The 22,146-nt window shown below is 40.9% G+C and overlaps 1 protein-coding gene across 2 annotated transcripts; it reads right to left on the minus strand.

Moving 5' to 3' along the window:
* FAM149A (family with sequence similarity 149 member A) lies at window positions 1–15,934 on the minus strand. Of its 2 annotated transcripts, none has more exons than XM_014945491.1 (14): window positions 15,816–15,934; window positions 12,938–13,048; window positions 12,226–12,358; window positions 10,861–11,003; window positions 9,476–9,601; window positions 9,145–9,321; window positions 7,832–8,022; window positions 6,461–6,603; window positions 5,161–5,264; window positions 4,706–4,933; window positions 4,264–4,384; window positions 3,224–3,361; window positions 2,055–2,133; window positions 1–1,339 (listed from the first exon to the last, which is right to left on the minus strand). In XM_014945491.1, exons 1-14 carry the CDS (start codon window positions 15,881–15,883, stop codon window positions 1,266–1,268), a joined length of 1,836 nt encoding a protein of 611 aa, XP_014800977.1. In that variant the 5' UTR covers window positions 15,884–15,934; the 3' UTR covers window positions 1–1,265. The 2 variants fall into 2 exon arrangements, with proteins under 2 accessions (XP_014800977.1, XP_014800976.1); XM_014945490.1 differs by having other exon boundaries at window positions 3,212–3,361.
* Between the last annotated feature and the right edge of the window lie 6,212 nt (window positions 15,935–22,146).

Consider the following 22,146-nt stretch of genomic DNA (forward strand, 5'->3'; position numbering starts at 1 on the left):
TAATTTAAAAATGCTTTCATTTACTCAAAGGAATGCAGTGCTTGATGACCATTTACAAATACCAGAAATCTGATTAACAGCACAGATATAAAATATACATTACAAATGCTTTGCCTTGGATTACCCATCCTCAAACATTCATAAAAAGAAGTGAGGAAAACTGGTATTGGTTCCCAAGTAGAAGAAACTGATTCTAAACTGATTCTATCCTTAACTGCACAATTTGGGCAAGTAATTAAGTTTTTCTCCCTCCTCCCTTTCCCCGTCAACCACATCTATTTAAACTGCTGGTTCTCTGATGGGAGGAGGAATTCCTGACCATGAATGCACCCAGTACTAACAGCCAGGGACCTGGACAGGCTTGTGACCTCTGGGCAGAATGCCATCAGAGAATCCCAGTCTCCTCTTGAATCTTCCCATCTGGGTCTACACAAAGAGATATGAAATATTTTCGTGTTAAACCTTTGAAGGTTGGGATATTTCAACATGGGATTAATTTGTACGCTAACAGGCAATATTTTATAAGACGTCTCAAGAAGTGGGAACAGCCTTACTGACCCATCAGCAATCACTCAGCATCTATAAACACGTTTGGCTTGGCAGGGAAAACGTTGCTTCCTGTAAACAAAGTTTACCCCAGCAGTTCCCATGGTTACCGACGATTAGGACAGCATAAGAAGAAGCAATGAATGAATTCCATCTCAAAGGAATTAAAGGAAGAAGGAGAAAAGGCAGGGACAGACAATATTTACAAGAAAAAGCAGACAGACTGCAAAAAGGAGAAATGGTAAAACAGCAGTTAAAGTGGAGATACCACAAACTCCTATTTAAAAGTAGGGATTTTTATACATGACTGATGTTTGGATAGACTAGAACATCTTTAACACTGAGGAAACATGAAAAAGTGGGAACAGGACTTCATGGCCTAAACACAACCTATTTGCTTCTAAAGGTAGGAGAACAATTCCTTAAGGAAAGACAGGAAAAGGAGGAATGCCTGAGAAGAAAGTGCAGCAGCAGCAGCATCTTGACTCTGCAAACAGAGCAGGCACCTGGACCGCGTATTTCGTTTTGCTCTAATTTTTAATCTAACCCCTGATCAGACAACTTTAAAGGAAGGCAATGCAGGCATCCTGAGGACTGCAAGACTCAGCAGAAACCAGCACACTGCACATGTCCTTTTTTTACACAAAACACAAGCTGGCAAATCTAGCACTTCACTCTTCCATTCGGTGCAGGAGGTTTCTGCTTCTTCCTAAGCTGGGTTAAGAAACAATCTGAAATCTCTTCCTTGAGGCTGGAGGATTTCTCGGAAAGGATCTGTAGTAATGCTGTGAGCCTAGAAAACAAAATAATTGCTTGTTAGTTGTGGGAGAATCTGAAAGACACTCCAAGATTACGTACGAGTTACTTCTATCAGTCTCCTCCGATCAACCTTTGCTAACCTTATTCTTACATCTCTTTTTATATAATTACGCCGATCATATAATTATCTATACTCAAGAACTTCCAAACAAACAAAGGTTACATACAAGCACTCAAATACGTCAGGAGCTAGCTAGTCAGCTTTATTGTAACAATGGAGCTCAATAAGCCACGCAGGGCTGCCCTCTTTTTTGATGTTATAAATGGCAGACAGCTGAAAATCAATATTGATTCTTTTATTTCTTTTAGAGAGCTTTATACTTCTGTTAAAAATGCACATTTTCAATTTTATTTTTCCCCATATAAAAAGTTTATCAATTTGGCGAATTTATATGGGAGCTAAAATAAAATTTGTTATGAAAACAGTTCACAAACCTCTACTTGCATTGCTACTCTAGCAGCTGTAAAACATGTAGCCTGTACACCACATACTCTTGCTGTAATTATGATGTGCTGAAATCAAAAATTAAAAAAAAAATTCAAAACCAAGCTCAGAAGGTCCTGCCAAGGACACCTGTTTCTCTTTTATGCCAAGGTGGCTCTCCCTGAGCATTTTCCTTCTCGACTGTACTATGGGTTAATAGGTTTTGCTGGCATTTTGCCTTCCAAGTGATTCTTACTTTGCCCACCTATTAAAAATCCTTGGCCTGTCCCCCTGTGGTTAGCAAAATCCATGGGAGTCAGTGATCTCTTCTGAGGCGTGTCTGTCTGTAAAAAGGAATGACGTGCTATTAGCTAGTACAGTGTGTTTATCTACTGAAACGCTTTAATTACAGCTTTTACAATCTAGTCCAGCAGAGTGAGTCTTACCAAGCTGCAAAGCTCCAAGCAGTCCTGGAACTGCACACTTTATTGAGAGCAGCCCTGAGGAGAAGGACTTGGGGGTGTTGGTGGATGAGAAGCTTAACATGAGTTGGCAACGTGCACTGGGAGCCCAGAAAGCCCCTCGCATCCTTGGCTGCATCAGAAGAAGTGTAGCCAGCAGGGCGAGGGAGGTGATTCTGCCCCTCTACTCTGCTCTGGTGAGACCCCACCTGGAGTACTGTGTCCAGCTTTGGAATTCTTGGAACAAAGAGGACATGGACCTTTTGGAAAGGTCATGAAGATGCTCAGAGGGCTGGAGCCCCTCTGCTGCGAGGACAGGCTGGGAGAGTTGGGGGCGTTCAGCCTGGAGAAGAGAAGGCTCCGGGGAGACCTTAGAGCCCCTTCCAGTCCCTGAAGGGGCTCCAGGAGAGATGGGGAGGGACTCTGGATCAGGGAGCGGAGAGATAGGATGAGGGGGAATGGTTTTAAACTGAAAGAGGGGAGATTGAGATGAGATCTCAGGAAGAAATTCTTTGCTGTGAGGGTGGTGAGAGCCTGGCCCAGGTTGCCCAGAGAAGCTGTGGCTGCCCCATCCCTGGAGGGGTTCAAGGCCAGGCTGGATGGGGCTTTGAGCAACCTGGTCTGGTGGGAGGTGTCCCTGCCCAGGGCAGGGGGGGTTGCAACTGGGTGATCTTTAAGGTCCCTTCCAAACCAAACCATTCCATGATTCTATGACCTCTAGTGCACAGATATCCTCACATGAATTGTTTGATGCATCAGAGTTGAAAACAATCTCTTCTCATACACTAGCCCTGCTTTTCAAGGTCCTACACCCTCCCAAAGTCTTTTAAAACCCTCCTTTCCCCTGGCAGCAAGAATCCCTGTACACCAGAAATCAGGAGAGATCCAGCAAATGAGACCTTCTGCAGACCAAGAGTGGGCACGAATGGAAGCTTCTTCACTTTCCAACGTCTCCACTTACATTGTAACATACCCTGAATGTATGGGTTGTGTTGGGCCTTGAAAACTGGTCAATAATAACAGTTCTTTCTCTGAGCGGCCGTTGCTCTGTACTGCCAGGCACTGCACTTGACACTCTGCTGTGGGCAAACCGTCCTCGATGCTGAGAGAACTGAAAAAAGCATTGAGAAAATGCAGAATACAGCAACTGAATTGATTACAATAATAATTTTTCCATTGCTATACAAAAAAAAACCAACAACCAAACCACAAGAGAAGAAAAGAAAAATAAGTTTTCACTAACCTAGCAGCAACCGAATTGATTACAATAATTTTTCCATTGGTATACAAAAAAACCCAAAAAACCAAAAAAACAAACCACAAGAGAAAAAGAAAAGAAAAATAAGTTTTCACTAACCTAAGTCATCAGTTTAAGGTAACTTAAGGGTACTCATGTTTTTCAAAGAGATTTGAGACTGTTCCCTAGTACTAGTCTAAAATTCCCAAATGCTTATATTAATTAAAATAAAATAGTAACACCAATAATAGACTTTACACATGCCTTAAAAAATTATTCAGAAGCAAAAGAACATCAAAATATCAATTTGCTTTTATTTTGGTGACTTATTACTTCCTTAATCTTCAAAACCAGACCAGTATCAACATCATTTATCCTTTTTTTTCCAGTCAGTATCCATTTCTACTTCAGACAGCATAACTTTATACTTCTTATAACCTAGCATTAGTGAATAAAACACGGAAAAGACCTATATAAATGCAGATGCAATAAGTGCAAGGTTACAATCTGGCTGGTTGGTTGTTCCTCTCTATTTTTTTATTTTTTTTAAACAGAGGAAAGTCTTACTATCATGATCTGCTTATGACCTGGGGTTTTAAACTGGCTTCTTTACGCTGGTGTATACTCCAACATAACACACATTAGCATGTTAAGACCATATATAAGTTACGAACGAAAATAAACTCTAAAAGTGCTCATTTTAACCAGTGACACAGAGCAATTTATTTCCAAACAGCTTGAAGTTCTTGACCAGTACAAAAATGAACACAACTTACATAGCTCTGTTGCAATCGAGGTACTGAAAGACACTGTTCAACAACCTCTGAGTTTATTGGTGGTAACTTGTTCCGGGCTGTAGGTGCACGAGCAGAGGATAAACGGTCCGAGCTGGCACCCCTGTGGAATTTTAAGGGTTCCATTTTTAGGAAAATTCACATTCAAGACTTCTTCACTGAAGTAATATGAAATTATTAAGCAGCACATTTCTTTATACAGCTCAGCTACAGAAAGTAACAGCACCTAATATAGAAAAAAAACCACAATAAAACAAATGCCTCTCCTCAAAAAACACGGCTCTGCTTGCTTTCTTTTTCTCTCTGAATTCCAGAATCAATAAGAAATCTCAGGTTAGTTTCTCAAGTATTTTGCAAAAATCCTTCACTGGTGAAATTTCAGTAAAGTTCTGAAGAAAGCAAAGAATAAAACGAAAAAACTCACAATTTAGTCCCCCTAAGGATTTCATCATTGTACATATTAGGAGCTTTTGAGGAGAGTTGGTCAGAAGTGAGAGAAGGTAACCTACGATGGCTTGGTAGCTTCCTAGAAGATGCCAGCAGTACCCGAGACGACGAGAGAACGCTGTTACCAGCGGTTCTCCCCAACCTAGCGTGCACTGGATTTGGAGCACTGGGGCCAATGCTCTGCTGTTTGTCTTCTTGCTCATTCCTAGGGAAAAAAGAAGGAGAAGAAGATAGGAATGAGGATAAAGAAGGAAAACTAAAAAAAGATTTCTCAACAGAGCATCACTGCAACCTCTACAAACCATTATCACACCAGCGATGCACACAAAGGAGATAACTGCCGCCTTATTGCCTTTTTTGTAATTGCCAAACATATTTTACATAACACAAATTATGCCGCATTTTAAAAATGTCAACAATGCCAACACCTACTGTGTTTTTTCTACCGTGGCAACATGCCTCTGTTGGAGTGGTTTAGCTTGAATTGTCATCACACCGTTCAAATCACTACACAAGCTGCTGGAGAAACGCTGAGCCTAGCAAAAGCAACAAACAGGCATTAACTTTTACTTTTGTTTTGAAGGAAGACCTCAAAAAGCACATAGTTAGGAGATATTTTACTTGTTTTTTAGAAAAGTTTCTGTTAAAACGCTTCAGGAAAATTCTCAGTAGTAGACGGGGAAAATGCGTTGTTTTGCTTATTTTAAACAGATTCTTACAAACAGAACTGGGAAAATTTAGCTACTGAATTGCAACTCAACTTGCGATGTAAGTGTCAGTTGAAGCCAGATTTCGATTCTCCAGACTTTGTGTTTTCCCTCAGCACGTTCCAGCCTGGGAACACAAAGCCTGGGCATTTCTTATCTAAGAATTTTACTACTTCTGGCTACTGCTTTTGGACCACTGCAGAACCCAGAGCACCAAGACTGCCCTGCATTCTCTTCCCTGTTTCTTATCTCACTATTTAACAACTATGGAAAAAGAGCAGATGGAAGAAAATGAAGTTGCTTGAACTAAATAGAGAGAGACCGGGGGGAAACCCAAACAGAAGCAGTGGCTGGAAAATAAAAAATGTGCAAAACAGAAGGCAGGGGACAGAGGGAGGAGGCAGCAAGTGGACCAAAAAAAAGGGCATTTGCTTAATGCAAACATAAGCTTGCACAAAGACAGGTAAGGCTGAACGGACACACAGCAGAGTCCCCCTGTACAAGAGGCAAAGGAAATGAAAAGGAATGAGAGAATCTGGAACTCGCAGGGTTGCAAGTGAAGAACTTCAAGTTGCAACTCCACACACCCAGGGGAAGATGCTGATTTATTTTCTTAATTCTACCAAGAGGAAACGACTGGACGACGATAAAAGCAGAACTATTTTCTAAAGGACAGAACACAGCCTAATAAATGGGTTTTCTGCAAACCAACTTCAGCAACATCTTAGTGGTAAACCATGCCTTGAAGAACCACCAAGGAACAAGTGATAGTAAACAAGAAATGTAATGAACCTTGCTTTTAAATGAGATGAAGTATTTTAAGAATACCTAATTGGTTTAAAAAAAAAAAAAAAAGGGAGGGGAGGGAAAAAGGAGGGGAAAAAAAAAGAAAAAATAAGAGAAAGAAAGCAAAAAGGGAAAAAAAAGGAAAAAAAGAAAAAAAACCCAAACCTTTTTCTAGCTTCAGCAAGGACTCTGCCCAAGGTTAGCAGAAAGAACACTGCCTGACAGAAAGCTATTTTTACCTGTGAGGAAACAAAAGACACACTTCTTGTTTCAGAACTTCTGGAAAGAGGAACACTTCCAGCATCTGCTGTACCACGAGCAACTGGCAAATGAGGCAGTTTTGTTGTAACAGCTTTCAGTTTTTCCACCTGTTTATCACCCTCTGCATAACAGCAAAAAAATAAGAGAGAGAATAAGAGGTATTTTGTATGTTTACCAGCCATCATTTGTTGGGATTCAAACAATATTACACTTCACAGTAAATACGGACTTTCTTACAGTTGCAGGCTTCTGTGATATTTAAAAATCTACCATAAATGATGTTTTTCTGAAAGCATTCCCATTTGTTTATGCTTTCTCAGACACTGACAAACAAGTTGGTCTATGCAGGTAGACTTGGAGGGTGGGGGTTTGTTTAAGAAAATACCATTAAGACTCTTGGAATGTTATTTAGAATTTCCCAAAGATATTTTTTGGAAAAAAAAAAAAAAAAAAAAAGGAAAAAATATATATATGAAAAAAAAAAGTCTATTGATCCTATCCTTGTCTGGCAGCAGCTACACGCTGTCATTTTGTGTATATACCACCCCCTTATTTCTATTAAACCCAAATTCTTTTATATTCCTAGTTGAAATACCTTGGTTAGCTATCTATTTGTCCTAAGATTATGACCTTCTTAAAGATAAAAGAGCACACCTTTCATAAAACTGCTAAGCTATCCTCCCTAAACTATAATATTGAACTAAACAATCCCCCTGCCATGTGAAAAATCCTTCTGTATTTCAGTAACACCTGAAATATTAAGTTCTGATGCTGCATGTATTCTGTAAAATTTTGCCCTTTATTAGTTTGTTGTAGACTTAGATTGAGTGTACCCGAAATTCGAGGTAATTTCCTAAACCCACTCCCAGGTGTGTTGCTGTCCTTTTAAAATACATTGAAAGAAGAACTGAGCTTTCCCTCAGTCTCCAAAGACAACACATGTACACTAAACAGATTTTCAGTTCTAGTTAATTTTTCCAGCTTTTGCTTTTCCTCACTACAGCCTGTTAGAGTATAAAAACATAAAATAAAATAAAATAACATGCATCACCATATCTTCATCCGATATTAAACTGATGAACTGTCAGCACACCTGTATACCTCCCTTTAACTATCTGACTACCTAAGGGTGCTTTTTATTGACAAAGCTCAAATAATGAGCTAATTTTCAAGTAGTACCTCACAACTACCTGAAAATTAGTAGTAAGGCATTATAGATCTTATAATGCTGTGCTACCAACATGGCTATCTCAAAATAACCAGATTTCCCAAGCTTTAAGGAAAAAAAAAAAATATATCCCTTTCCTAAGTTAGATTTGATAGATAACATACCTAAAAATGTCAAATACCTGCGATATTAGTTTCCCAATTTTTTTTAATCAGTTCCTCCAATATTCCAATTACATTGCTCCAGATACAATCGAATACTTCAGAAACCACAGCATCTTTGATACAGGCATTGGGAGAAACAGGGGGAATGCCACACTTACTCCTCTTCTCAGCCAGACGCATTTTCTTTTGTTCCCAACTCTCATCATCACTAATAAAGGAAGCAAATTCAAATGAATTCCCACAGGGTTTGATTTTTTTTTTCCCCTTCTAATACACCAAACTAACATAAACACACACTATTCTATGATTCTTTTTCCTTTTTTTTTTTTAATGCCATCAATATCTCTTTCTAAGAAAATGCGATTTTTTTTGAGAGTACAAGGATGATCCCAAATTGATACTGGTTTCTACCATCTCCCTTTCTCTTGTCAGTCACTTCTTCACTTCTTCCTCAGACTGGACTGCAAACTTAACTGTAAGTGAGACTTGGCTGAATGGTCCAACTCACAAAACGGCCATGCTATTTTCATATCGGGCTTTGTAATGCTTGATGTTTTACTTATGGAGAATTAAGATATTTCAAAATTGAAGGAAACAAGAAACAACATACCGAGGCAGCACAAAGGAGAGAAGCATGCCTTCAGTCAAGTCTCTCTCCCAAATTCAGTTTGCCTACTTCGCAAAATGAAGAGAGAAGGGTCCTAAGAGGATTCTTAAACCCAAATAATTTCCAAAAAGACAGGCACCCAAGCCCTCGTGATTTTTCATCCACCCAGTAGACAAACTGCTGGAACGTTCAACTGGGCCATGGGAAACCTAGGGTGCATTGCCCAGAACAAAGCCACAGGACTCCTGTCGCTCAAAAGAGTGCTCTAAATCAGGCTGAATCCTGCACCTCTCCTCACAAAGCTGTTACAGAAAGAATTTCAGATTCATTAGGGCAGACAATGAGAGCACGTGCAGTGTAACAAACCCTCAACAAACTGGTGGCAAAGGCACTCACTTGGGGAGAAGGGATTTCTTCTTTCTTCATCCTACTCCTTTCCTCAAAATTAAAATATCCATCTTATTGAATCTCCATGCACAAAACACCTCAAAACAACTAGTGGTTAAGACAAATTCCTCTGAGATGGCAGTTGTGAGTTTTGAACCACTAGAAAGACAACATACCTAATGTTCTCCATGCCCAGTGAGTGCTCTGACCACTGCTCTACCCGACTCAGGGACAGAAGGAACGGTGTTTTACAGAAAAGAAACAGAGTGTATAAACTGGGTTCACTGATAATTTGTCATTATATTCTTCAAAAATACACATATATCTGTTATTTACAGCTCCTTGTTGTCAAAGGCAAGATATTCTTCTATTTTTCCATCCACATCATAGATTTCTTCTTCCAGGAATGAATACAGGCATGAGTCAGAGGCAGAAATCCTAGTGGAACTGGAATCTAGTGATTTATGTATTGGAGGTGCCCTTGGGATCAGTTTAGAGCCTGAGATGCAGAGCCTGAAAAAATATAAACAAGATGAGAATTAAATATTTTAAAAAGAAGAAAGTGCATATTTGCTTACACTGAAATGTTTCAGTAATACAAAAGTAATATTTGTACATATTTCTGAAGAGGGATGATCCAAAAGAAAACTTAAAAAAATTAACATACTCTTTTATATTGGTGGTACATTCACGGAGGCCAGGTAAACACTTAGTATCCACACAGGTATCACTTCTGCTCTGAAAATGCTGAAAGCCTTCATCCTTCGGCAATAGGAGCTGCTTTCCTAGAACCCTGAATAAAAAAGGAGAGAGCGAGTGATATCTTGGATGGAAATCCACTCCGTATGCAAATATTGAGAATACAAATACCTGCAAACAGTAGGCAATGTGAAACCACACCTTATCTTTGCTTTGAAAAAGCCATTTATGGAGGGGCCAGGGCCTCATGTAATACATTAACATTGCCTAGTATTCAACTCATTAAAGTTAAGCTGATTTTTGCCAGATGAGAATTATGCAAATTTATAATTTTTAAGAGCAAATAGTCAAGCTTGTTAGATTGTTCTAAAGGCAGATAAAGTAAACACACCTCCTTTCTCATCAAAACTCTAAGAAATGTTTAAAAAATGGATGCAGAAAACAAGTAGCAGCTGCTATGACTTCACTTATCCAACTCTGGTAACCATCAACGTGAGCAGGAATCCTAATCCAAAACATTTACACGGATAGTTAAGGTTACAATTAACATTCAGAAAATTCACAAACTCCAGCACACGTAACACACAGGGACAGAGCAACTCTATTTAAATGTACACAAAAAAAATTGCTCTATAAAATAATTTCTGAACATAGAATCCTACAATTGTCTAGGTTGGAAGGAACCTTCAAGATCATCTAGTCCAACCATCAACCCAACCCTGATACAAAACCATCACTAAACCATGTCACTAAGCACTATGTCAACCCATCTTTTAAATACCTCCAGGGATGGTGACTCCACCACTTCCCTGGGCAGCCCATTCCAACATTTAGTAACCCTTTTGGTGAAGAAATTTTTCCTAATACCCAATCTGAACCTCCCCTGCTGCAACTTGAGGCCATCTCCTCTTGTCTTGTTATCTGTGACTTAGAAGAAGATACCAACCCCCCCTTGGCTACACCCTCCTTTCAGGGAGTTGTAGAGACCGAGGAGGTCTCCCCTCAGCCTCCTTTTCTCCAGGCTGAACACCCCCAGCTCCCTCAGCCTCTCATCAGGAAGTCATTATGAAAATGGTGCGTTATTATTTTCTCATTACATCCCGCTAAAATATCTTTGTCTGCAATCATCGTATTAAGCAAAATAAAGAGCATTAGCTGCTAGTGCACCATCAACAAGACTTCCTGCACAACTGTGGCCCAGCTCACTCCCAGAGATCCAGATTTGAATGCAAAACTGTTACCTGTGGTGCACATCAATAGCAATTCATACAGAAGTACCCCAAAAATTCAAATTAAAGTGAATTCACATAAACTAAACTGGTTAGAACTAGTACCAGCAAGAAACTTCCTTACCTTAGATGAGGAAATTGTTCAACCCAGTCTGCACATTCTGCCTGCAGGCTCTGAGTTTGAGAGGTCACTTTTCCTTCAAACAGCATTTCATCAATCTCCCAAAATAACTGATGCACTCTCTGTGTGTTGGCTTTATCGAATTCCTACGTAAGGTAAAATTAAGCATTGTTAGCAAATATGCATATGTATTTATATTTTAAAATCCCACAATATTTAAAGAACAGGACAACTTGAACTGATTTGGCTGAGCATCTCAGAACTGGTCTTCAGACTACCTACTTTGGACACACAATTTATATACCACAGTGCAAAAAAAAACAAAAGCCAAGTAGCTGGCCTGAGCAAGGTGATTTAGCAAAAAGGAACTAGAAGTCTACATTTCTATAAAGTTAATTAATCAGCTGACAGAAAAAAGCAGAGATAAGGTGTCTGGGCTCTCGGCTCAGTCCCTCCTCCAACATGGAGTGAAGAATGAACACACAGCACCAAAGCTCCCTGCTTTTCTCAGCAGTGCTCTTCATCTCTGAGTGAAACAGCTAAGAGGGCAGAGGGGACACCTCCTTCTGTATGACATAGTCTGGTGGTTAGGAAACCATCAAGATTTAGGAAATCACTGAGGGTGGTGAGAGCCTGGCCCAGGTTGCCCAGAGAAGCTGTGGCTGCCCCATCCCTGGAGGGGTTCAAGGCCAGGCTGGATGGGGCTTGGAGCAACCTGGTGCTGTCCCTGCCCAGGGCAGGGGGTTGGAACTAGATGATCTTTCAGGTCCCTTCTAACTGAACCATTCCATGATTCCATGAAGGACCACTACGAGCTTTTTAAAATGAAAGTAGCAGTGACAACAGTGCTTTTGGATTTATTCAACACTGGGAGCCTGCACCAGCTACGCCTGCGAGGTCAACCTCCCTCATGGGCTTAACCTCTCTCTGCATCACCTATGAAACAGAACTGAACTTAGGCAAGAGCTCAATTTTTACACAGACTGGGACATTTACACGCATGCTCATCAATAATGTATTTTATGACTCAAAGCACTGAGAATAGATCAATTTAGACATTGCCTGCATTATGCAGTATTTTAAAACACATATTTTATCACTGTCTTGGACTCAGAAACCTAAGCCTATCTTCTTTGGTAAAACAGGCCCATTTTCCCAAAATTTAATAATTTAATATTTTTATTCCATTTTTCTTTGTTAAGCATCAGTTGCACTGACATCCACTTGTGAACAAAACCATTTTTTAAACATTCAATTAATACACTTAATCATCAGTCTTTTATGGACAAAAGTGGTTAATTTCTCCTACAGGAGAATCTTTTCTACAACATTTACATAAAGTGTACTGTAAAGGTTTCTGTGACATACATCATCCCTCCAGGAGTAAGCAGAACTTCTTTCAGTAGACAAACCAGTAGTATAGCTTTTTATCCCAGACCAAGAATTATTAAACTCCGTGGGTGTTGTGCGACCACTAGATGAAAGTGATGAAAGAGTTTCACTGTGGAAAGATGACAAATTAAAATTAAGAACACAATGGTTTTCTGTGTAAACATTTTAAAAATAATGCAACTGATCATATAAACGGACAGTGACATATATTCCTGTTGGATGCTTTAGATGTATGCCAACCCATAACATAAACCAGAAGTTCAAACCTTCCCAACAATGGTTTAGACCAATTTATATCCTGTGTTATGTCTTATCTGAACATTTCTATACGTAGAGAGGAATTACTCAGCTGGCAGAAGCAGAAAACACAGCACTATACTCTAAGCAACAAATATCATGCAGAAGTAGTAAGTAAATTACAGAAGGCAAAGATAACAGACACATTTTCTTAGTCCTGTAATGACAAATTAAGCTGACATACACAGAAGCCTGAGCACAGCCTTCTCAGCTGACTAAAGCGCCCATTTGTCTGCAAATTCTACTAATTTCTGAAGTTAAATTCCATACTTAATAGTTGTCATTCATAAGAATGACTAGAAGCATGACTAATGGAAATTAATTCCAATCGTGAAATAACTTTATGCCAAGAGTCTGTTAATGAATTACTATTTCAGAAGTGAACACGTACCACTTGTAATTGTCAATGGCTTCCTGCACATTTCTCTCAAAAACCGCTGGAAGAGACTCCCCACTTTTTCCAGAGAGACACTGATTCCTGGAACATCCGGACAGTCCTTTCCTATAAACATAATATTAAACAGAGTTAATTTACATCTCCACTACAGAGAGGGAGAGGGAAAAGAAAAAAAGAGAAAGACAGCAACTCTGTTGAATTTTTCAATCCTATCCATCAAGACGAATATTTGCTTGAAACAAACCTTGTTTTAAAATAGTTTTTATTTATCTTATTTACATAAATATTTTTCACAAAAATGTGCATTTAATTTGAGACTTATTTTACTCCACAGGCATTCTCCTACAAACTTGCACCTTAAAATGTGCACGAAGCACACACACACACACACACACACACAGCAGCACTTCACTATGGCAGGAACCAAGCAAAGTCACAAGAAGCCAGTGATTGTCCCCATGGTAGTTATTTAACTACATGTTTCTATTCAATCATTAACCTAGAGCCCATTTCCCCAAATGTTTCTCTGCATAACAAGTTACCCATACATTGCCAAGCAAGCAGTGATCTAACTAAAACCATGGACTCTCAATTTGGCTGGTTTAAGTGAACCAAGATATTAGTACATCAGGAAACACAGGCATGTTCTCAATACATTTTCAGGCCACAAAGCACCAGTTCCTCCAGTACCAAAGACTCCTTAACATGGTCTTAAGAACCAAGCCACAAACTCTCTAATATTATGCCTTTCCAGCATAAAAATCGCTAGAATTTGTCTTTTTTGGTTCTCCAAATACATGCTCGAACTTTTAAACCATCTCTTAGAAACCACGTTGATGAACAAGAAGATCCAGTATGCTTTACTGATCTTGGAAAACCTCCACTTTTGTTACTTGTCTTAGAAGAATAACGCCTATAAATACTTAAAGGGTGGGTGTCAGGAGGATGGGGCCAGTCTTTTTTCAGTGGTGCCCAGTGACAGGAGAAGAGGTAATGGGCACAAACTGGAACATAAGAAGTTCCATCTAAACAGGAGGAGGAACTTCTTCAGTTTGAGGGTGGCAGAGCACTGGAACAGGCTGCCCAAGGAGGTGGTGGAGTCTCCTTCTCTGGAGACATTCAAACCCACCTGGACACATTCCTGTGCAACCTGATCTAGGTAGACCTGCTTTGGCAGGAGGTTGGACTAGATGATCTCCAGAAGTTCTTTCCAACCCCATATCATTCTGTGATTCTGTAAAACCTTTTAATGGAGGAAGACACTTTTTTTTTAAAAAAAAAAACAAAAACAAAACAAAACAAAAAAAAAACAAACAAAAAAAAAAAAAACCAAACAGGAACTGCCGATAATCAAACATTTCTATAATCCCACTAAGTTCTGTTATTAGTATGTTAAACCCACTTCTTCAGAACATATACAGACGTGTCAGAGTGTTCCTCAGAAACAGTTTTGGAGCAACAGATTACTTCATCTGTGGAAGCTCCTATTTTCATCCCATAAAATCCGCAGGCTATAACCGAGAATAGCAACATGATTACATCAAAGTACATTTGTGAATGAGTAACTGTAAGGAAACAGCTGACAGTTTGGAGAGTTTCCTTGGTTTCTTTAGCCAAGAACTGTAGAGCAATCCTAACTGCTGCAGGGCCAATCTATCTTCTTCCTATCCTTCCTGATATGTCTTACCTTTACATAGATTACAAAAATGCATATGAAAACCTCATTCTGTCATAACATGAAGGTTTATCACCCAGGCAATAAGGTGAGCTCACAGCCCATCTGCTACACAGAAAGCTGATTTACTCTCTTCATGTACACCTCTCTGCCATTTCATTTGCCATGTTATGACCCAGGCAGTCTTAAGGTCTTTCTCAATTTTTTCATAGCAGACCCCTGTCCTTAGTATTTTTCTACATCTTAACATCAGCACCAAGACATCTCACTTCACTGCTCACCTCTGTAGCTGCTCAACTGGCTTGACCTGCCCAGGGCAGATCCCTAGGAAACACCACTGGAGGAAGAAAGCATTTACTTCCACCTTCTGTTTCCCATTGCAGTGATTTCCTTGAGCAAGAACCCTTTTCTTTTGCATTCCAGCTGCTTCACTTACTTGACAGACTTTTGACAACCCAAGCTGACTACACCGACTGGATCCCCTGTATCTATAAGGCTTTCTGACTTCTCAAAAAACTCCAGGGAAGTGGTGGATTCCCCAATATTGCACACTTTTAAGATTCAGCTGGACAGGGTGATGGGCCATATTGTCTAGACCGTTCTTTGGTCAAGAAAGGTTGGACCAGGTGCCAGCTCACGTTCAGCACCCCCAAGTCCTTCTCAGCAGGGCTGCTCTCCATCCCTTTGCCTCCAGCCTGTCCTGATACCGAGGGTTGCCCCCAGCAAGGTGCAGGACCCTGCACTTGGCCCTGTTGAACCTTGAGAGGTTCACACGGGCCCACTTCTCCTGCCTGTCCAGGTCCCTCTGGATGGCATCAGGCCTGTCAGCTGCACCATCAGCCGGGTGACATCCGCAGACTTGCTGGGGGAGCACCCAATCCCACTGTCTACGTCACTGATGAAGATTAAAATCAAAGAAACGGGAAAATCCCTCCCAGCACCACCCCCCAGCACACTCGCCCGGCGCTGGCAAGCTAATGCCCGGGGCTGCAGCTGCCACATCCCGCCCGAGCTCTCCGCAATCTCGGGCTTTCAATCATGACGGTACAGAATAACGCTGGCAAATAGGGAGGGTCACCACGCCGGCCCCGGCCACCTCCCCGCTGCAGCCCCCCCCCTCACACACACCCCCCACACCACACCAAGCAGGCAAGAAGGGGCCCGGAGCCCCCCCCCGGCTCGGTTTCCCGCACTCACCCCACGACGAGAAGCTCCACGCCGCTCCCGCAGCCGCCCCCCCGGCCGGCACCCCGAGCCCTGCGCATGGAGCGGGGCGGGGGGGTGTCCCCGGGCCGCCCCTCGTACCGCCCCCGGCCGCGGCGGGGCGGCGAGGAGGAGGAGGAGGAGCAGGAGGAGGATGATGAGGATGAGAGGGGCCGGCGGTTCCCGCCCCGCAGCGCCCGGGCGGGTCTGCAGCGGGCCCCCCCACCATTGCAGAGGTCCGTGTCCCCCCCCAGGGTACCCTCAGGGTGCACATCCCCCCCACCTCTAAACACGCAGCCAAAAAAGCCTCATTAGGGGTCTTTCTGGGGTCTTTCTGCCCAGAGAGGGCTTCTCTCGCCTTTATAGACGATAAAAAAGTTACACGGTGCTGGACAACTGAATAAAGAATTATCCTGGTTAATTAATGGAGTTCCCCCCCCCGAAGTATCCCTGCACAAATCATCACTCTCCCGGAGCACAGGTGACAGGGCAGAGTATGACCTGTCGCTGCAGATTTATGCTACCCCATTCATCTCCAGCCCCAGTACCTAAATCCTGGTGTCTAAGTGCTTTCCTGAAAGCCTCTCTCAGTGGAAATACATCTGCTCATAAGCAAGAAGAAAATAAGTATTCTTACCGAGAAAGAAGGCAGGCAACATTAAAAAAAGGCTGAAAATTAAGACTGAAAAATTATGGTGGATGAAACCTCTCATTACAGGAAAACAAACAGCAGCATTCATATGATATTTAAAGTCCCATAACCAAACAAAATGCTACACACTAAGAATTGTGAATGAAAAATGACTATGTATTTTTCACCTGATATTTAAAGAATTCTCACCAAATAGCTTTAAAAAAAAAAAAAGTTCTACATTCTTCTGAGCCAGTAAAACATTAAGAAAGAATTGGCTTTTACATGTGTTGTAACAGCTTTCCTTGTCCTTGGCCATCATTCTTCTGTAAGAGTAGGTTTGTCCAAAATCTCAAACACACAAAATAAAGCATAGTTCTTTGTCAAGCTACACACGTATCCAACAAGCAGCTGTAGATCCAGAATAGCAAGTTATGTCCAGGTTAAGAAAATGCAATTTTAACTCTAAATTGCTGCATGTATATATGTTCATGGAATGCAACTTGTACAAATAGAACACTGTAAATCTCTGAGAGCCACAACTGCCCTTACAAGAATATTTACAACATGAAGCAAACCATTTCTCTGAAACCTTCTGAAGATCTTCTATACTTTATTTCAAACCACATATCCTGAAAGCCCGTTTTGAGTTAGGGGAACTGAATGCAGGCTGTAAAGGGATTTTGCTGTCATCTAGCTTTTAGTTACTTCTGCCCTACCAATACACACACAAAAATAGCCTTTAAGAGTACTTTGCTACTTTTTTTTTTTCTATTTTCTGATCTGCTGCAACTAATTAGAAGGAAGGCAACATACTGCACCAAGACCACACACCTCTACATCAAGTCCAAGCAGGTGGGCTTTGCAGCAGGGACTTACACCATCAGCCCAGGGACAATGCCTATTTGCAGACTTCTCTTGTTCACACACGCGAGCAGCAGAGGATGGCAAGCAAAAATGCAGCTACAAAGTTATCAAGCACTTATTTTTCTAATCCTTGTGTCAAGGCCAAAAATTATGGATGTTGGATAACTAATCCTACAAAATCACTACCACAAGGAAGACAGGAATTGCCTGTGCCCCTGCTGACTGCTGTGGCCACCTCAGTTTCCTCCCCCTTTAACATGCCTTACAACTTACGCTTCAAAACATTGACCAAAAAAATGCATTTCCACAGCGGCAGAACTCCAGCTTTGCATTACCTCCAGAAGCACAAAATGTTGAAGGCAGCCCTGGCTGTTACTTCAGATCAACAAAAAGTATGAGAAGGGGAAATTTAGCACACACATGGAGGTGGGACAGACTTTTTTAGCTGAAAAAGTGAAAAGAACAGCCACAGCACAGACAGGTGAAATAAAAAGGAACCCTGTAATTTGTTTACTTTAAAAACAACATTCGCAGCACAGAGCCAATGCACAAAAAAAATTCCTATATATCCTATATAGGCTGAATTCATAGAATCATAGAATGGTTCAAGTTGGAAAGTACCTTAAAGACCCCCCAGTCCCACCCCCTGCCCTGGGCAGGGACCCCTCCCACCAGACCAGGTTGCTCCAAGCCCCATCCAGCCTGGCCTTGAACCCCTCCAGGGATGGGGCAGCCACAGCTTCTCTGGGCAACCTGGGCCAGGCTCTCACCACCCTCACAGCAAAGAAGTTCTTCCCAATATCTAAATCTCCCCTCTTTCAGTTTAAAACCATTACCCTTCATCCTATGGCTCCACTCCCTGATCAAGAGTCCCTCCCCATCTCTCCTGTAGGTCTCCTTTAGGGACTGGAAGGCTGCTTTTATTAATTAACCTCAGTCAAACTGTTGGGCGTGCTGTTTAATTCAGACTGCTCCGAGTCACTACATTCCCTTACAGGAGAGAAAATAATAGTCTCAAACAAAACTGTGTCAAAACAAAGGAAAATATAAAGCTGCTGGTGAGTTTGGATGACGTGAAAAAAGGATCTTGACTGAAATAGACCAAAATAAGACACAAAACAGGAAGAGAGAAGGCCTGAGCAAATGAAGCAGAATGTGTCTTCAGTTGAATTTTAAGATACTCGTTTATCACAAAGGGGAATGGGGGAGTAGAGACTCGTGATCTTAAATTTGGTCCGTCTTGCATTTTTATATGCATTTCAAGAAACATTTGATTTTTCCCCCTCTCCTAAAGCAACATGCAAAACTTTTCCAGGTGCTTAGATCAAAAAGGGATAAATATAATAAGCCAGCTAAGCACAGAAGTTTCACAATTGCATTTAAAGGTCAAACTGTGCTACAGAATTGTTTATACCATCAGCCTCAGAATGCTGTGCAGAAGTCAGAGTGCCCTTTGGTCCACATTAAGAAAAGAAGAAGCAGGCATCAGATACAAGGAAAAGCAGACTAAACAAGAAGAAAAAGTGATCCTGCATGGACAATTAAAAAAAAAAAAAATTAGAGCTTCAGGTTTCCTTTGCCATTACAAGTCAGGAAAAACATGTCCCATGGAGAGGACACAAAGGGCTTGATACGAAGGTGTAACAGAAATTTAAAAGAAGTTCCAGGACAGGAGAAGACAAAGGCAAGAGAAAAGAGAAATGTTTAGAGATTAATTGATTAATTGGGGGTGGACAATTAAAAAAAAAAAAAATTAGAGCTTCAGGTTTCCTTTGCCATTACAAGTCAGGAAAAACATGTCCCATGGGGGGACACGAAGGGCTTGATATGAAGGTGTAACAGAAATTTAAAAGAGAAGTTCCAGGACAGGAGAAGACAAAGGCAAGAGGAATGTTTTGAGATTAATTGGGGAGGGGAAGGAAGAGGAGCATATGAGGATATGAAGAGATCTACCATAAGATGTACAAGCCATTACTTTGCATGAGGTTTTAAGGACAAAGAGTGGAAGGTGGCACGTGAGGTCAGAGTTCTTAGGGGGGACAGGATGTAGGTTGTCATTGATAGCAGATTATTTTCACAGCAAATCTGAAATGGAATTAAAGAGGATGAAAAGTCAGAAATGCTAAACAGAAAGGTGTCCTCCTAAGTCAGGAAGAAAAGTTGAAATGGAAACAAACAACAGACTTGGAAAGCCCTCACTTTCCCTCTCCAGAAGCCCTGCAGTGCAGCAGCCCTCAAGTGTTGAGTGCCACCCACCTCATCTCTCACCTCTAAAAAGAAGAGGACATGGATGAAACACCTCACGTTTTACAAAGGTTTACCTCATGGTTTAAAAATTTTGGTTCCTCTCCAGAAGCCCCCTGTTTTGTATTACAGCAGCTACAGGACATGCTATTTAGGGGAAGCACACAGATCTGGCCATCATCTGTAGTGTATTTCATCCCCTCTCCAGAAGCCCTGCAGTGCAGCAGCCCTCAAGTGTTGAGTGCCACCCACCTCATCTCTCACCTCTAAAAAGAAGAGGACATGGATGAAACACCTCACGTTTTACAAAGGTTTACCTCATGGTTTAAAAATTTTGGCTCTGGAACATAAACCTTGGAAGCTCCTTCTACCACCTCTATGTGCTCAAATGCACATAAAGAGTCTTTTATTTTGGCGACTCCTAGCTGCAAGAGTTTCCCAACTAATGCAACACCATAAGAAATGTCCTACTGGACCAAAACGATACTCTACCTACTCCAATATTTTGTGTGACAGCAGCTACAGGACATGCTATTTAGGAGAAGCACACTGATCTGGCCATCATCTGTAGTGTATTTCATCCTTCTCTGGCAGTATCCACTCTTATGGAGTAACAGCTGTTAAGAATCCCTGCCCAGTCCTTTCACATCCCTTTAGAACTTCTTGTCCATCATTCTCTTGAAAACCTTTCTGAGCCTGCAGGTACTATTTGCCTCTACAACATCCTGTTGCAACAAATTCCAGAAGTTACTCTTAAGACCTGAATCCTAAAGCACCTCCCAGAGGTTCCTTGGTGCTTCTCCCCATCTCCATCTGCACCTTCTTAGTCCTCTGTGGCAGCCTTCTGCCTATAGCATTTGCTACCTGCACTTAAGATCACCTCTCCTATCCAAGACCTGCTTCTCCTTAGGGTTAAAGCCTGGAGTGAAGAAAAAAAAAAGAAATAAGTGAACATAATATTTTTTTAAACCACTCACACCACAGATCAAGTATCCTCCTGTCTTTTTTTAAACCACTCACACCACAGATCAAGTATCCTCCTGCACCTTCAGGGCTAGTTCCAAAGAGAAGGAGAAAGGGAAAAGCAAGCCATAATTTTGAATGCAATATTAAGAAGTGTACATACAGCATCTTAGGTGGGCATTTATAATACATACACTGAAGTTGAATGCCTACTATTAGGCATTTCATAGTGAAATAGATTTAAGGCTTTTGCAATCATGATCTGTGTTGAGTTCTGCTCCTGGCTTTACAGAGACAATAACTTACAAGACAGAGTAACAATAAGCCTATTTTTAACGGCTTTGCAAGACAGAGTAACAATAAGCCTATTTTTAAAATTGGTACAGCTTACTTGCCTATATTTATTTTATTCTTCTGCAAATTTTGAATTAATTTCAAAATTATAAAGCCTTTAAGATGGAATGAGCTTGTTGAGTATTTTATATATATTTTTAAAATCTATTTCTAATCTTGGTTCACTGTGAAAATGTGAACACAAGCATAATACTTGGTTCTAGGAAACACAAACAATTTCTGAGAGCAAGACATGCATGTTAAATACCTCTGCTATTTATAGAATTAAATCTGACTTTTTAATATAAATTATGAATTAACATGAAGAAAAAATACTATCATCTTAATTAACTGCAATAATAAAGAATGCTAATTAGCATCTTAGAGAAGGTGTTTTATTTCTTTGGGTCTGAGAGGAGGCATTTACTGCTGCAGGATCAAGTGTCTGTGAACAGACAGGGAGGCAGCAGCACCCTAACAAAACACTTGGAAGTGGTCCACAAGGCTTCCCCTGTATATTCTTGTTACTGATGTACGTTTGGAAATTCAGTTAATAACTTTTTCTAACAGACTCCTTTCATCAGCATAACATCAAGGAGATCAGAACATTTTTTTTCCATTCAGTTCATTAAACTCTGGACAAAACTGGACATATAATAAATCATTCAGCACAAGTGCAGAACTTCTTCCTCTCCAAACACTGAATTAAAAAAAAAAAGAGTCTTTGAAATGTTGTATGGCAACAGCTCTACAGTACAGACTGACTGAAGCAACACAAGTGTGGGGAGATCTTAAGACCTTAGTCTGTATATCTCAGGTATACTAAGGTACACAGGTATTCTCCTTCCTCTGGGACCACCGACACCCCTGGCTTGAGATGCCAAGATGTCACATCGTGTCTCTAAAAGCCTCCATAGCCCAACAGACACGAGGATTTGAAACTTCTCCTCTACCCCTGCTAGAGCGTGGCTTCCATGGTGTTGGTTTAGAAGAAAGGCATGAGTGAAAAACAAAGAAACAACCCTTCATCTATCCCACCACCTCAATACCTGTCCTCCAAAAGAACCCAAGATTGTAACCTATTTAAGGTTTGTTTTGCCTTCCATAGAAAAATAGCTTTTATGTTGAAATTTCCAGATTTGATGAAGTTTACAGATCACTTTACCCACCATAATGTAATATGATCGGTCTGTTTATAAATAAACAGCTTTCATTTCAAGCAATGAAGTTGTTTAATGGTCTGTTTTAAATACCTTACAGAATTTTGCAGTGAGGCCAAGACGTTGA

The sequence above is a fragment of the Calidris pugnax genome, unplaced genomic scaffold, assembly GCF_001431845.1.
Source record: "Calidris pugnax isolate Ruff unplaced genomic scaffold, ASM143184v1 scaffold58, whole genome shotgun sequence".
Lineage (NCBI taxonomy): Eukaryota > Metazoa > Chordata > Aves > Charadriiformes > Scolopacidae > Calidris > Calidris pugnax.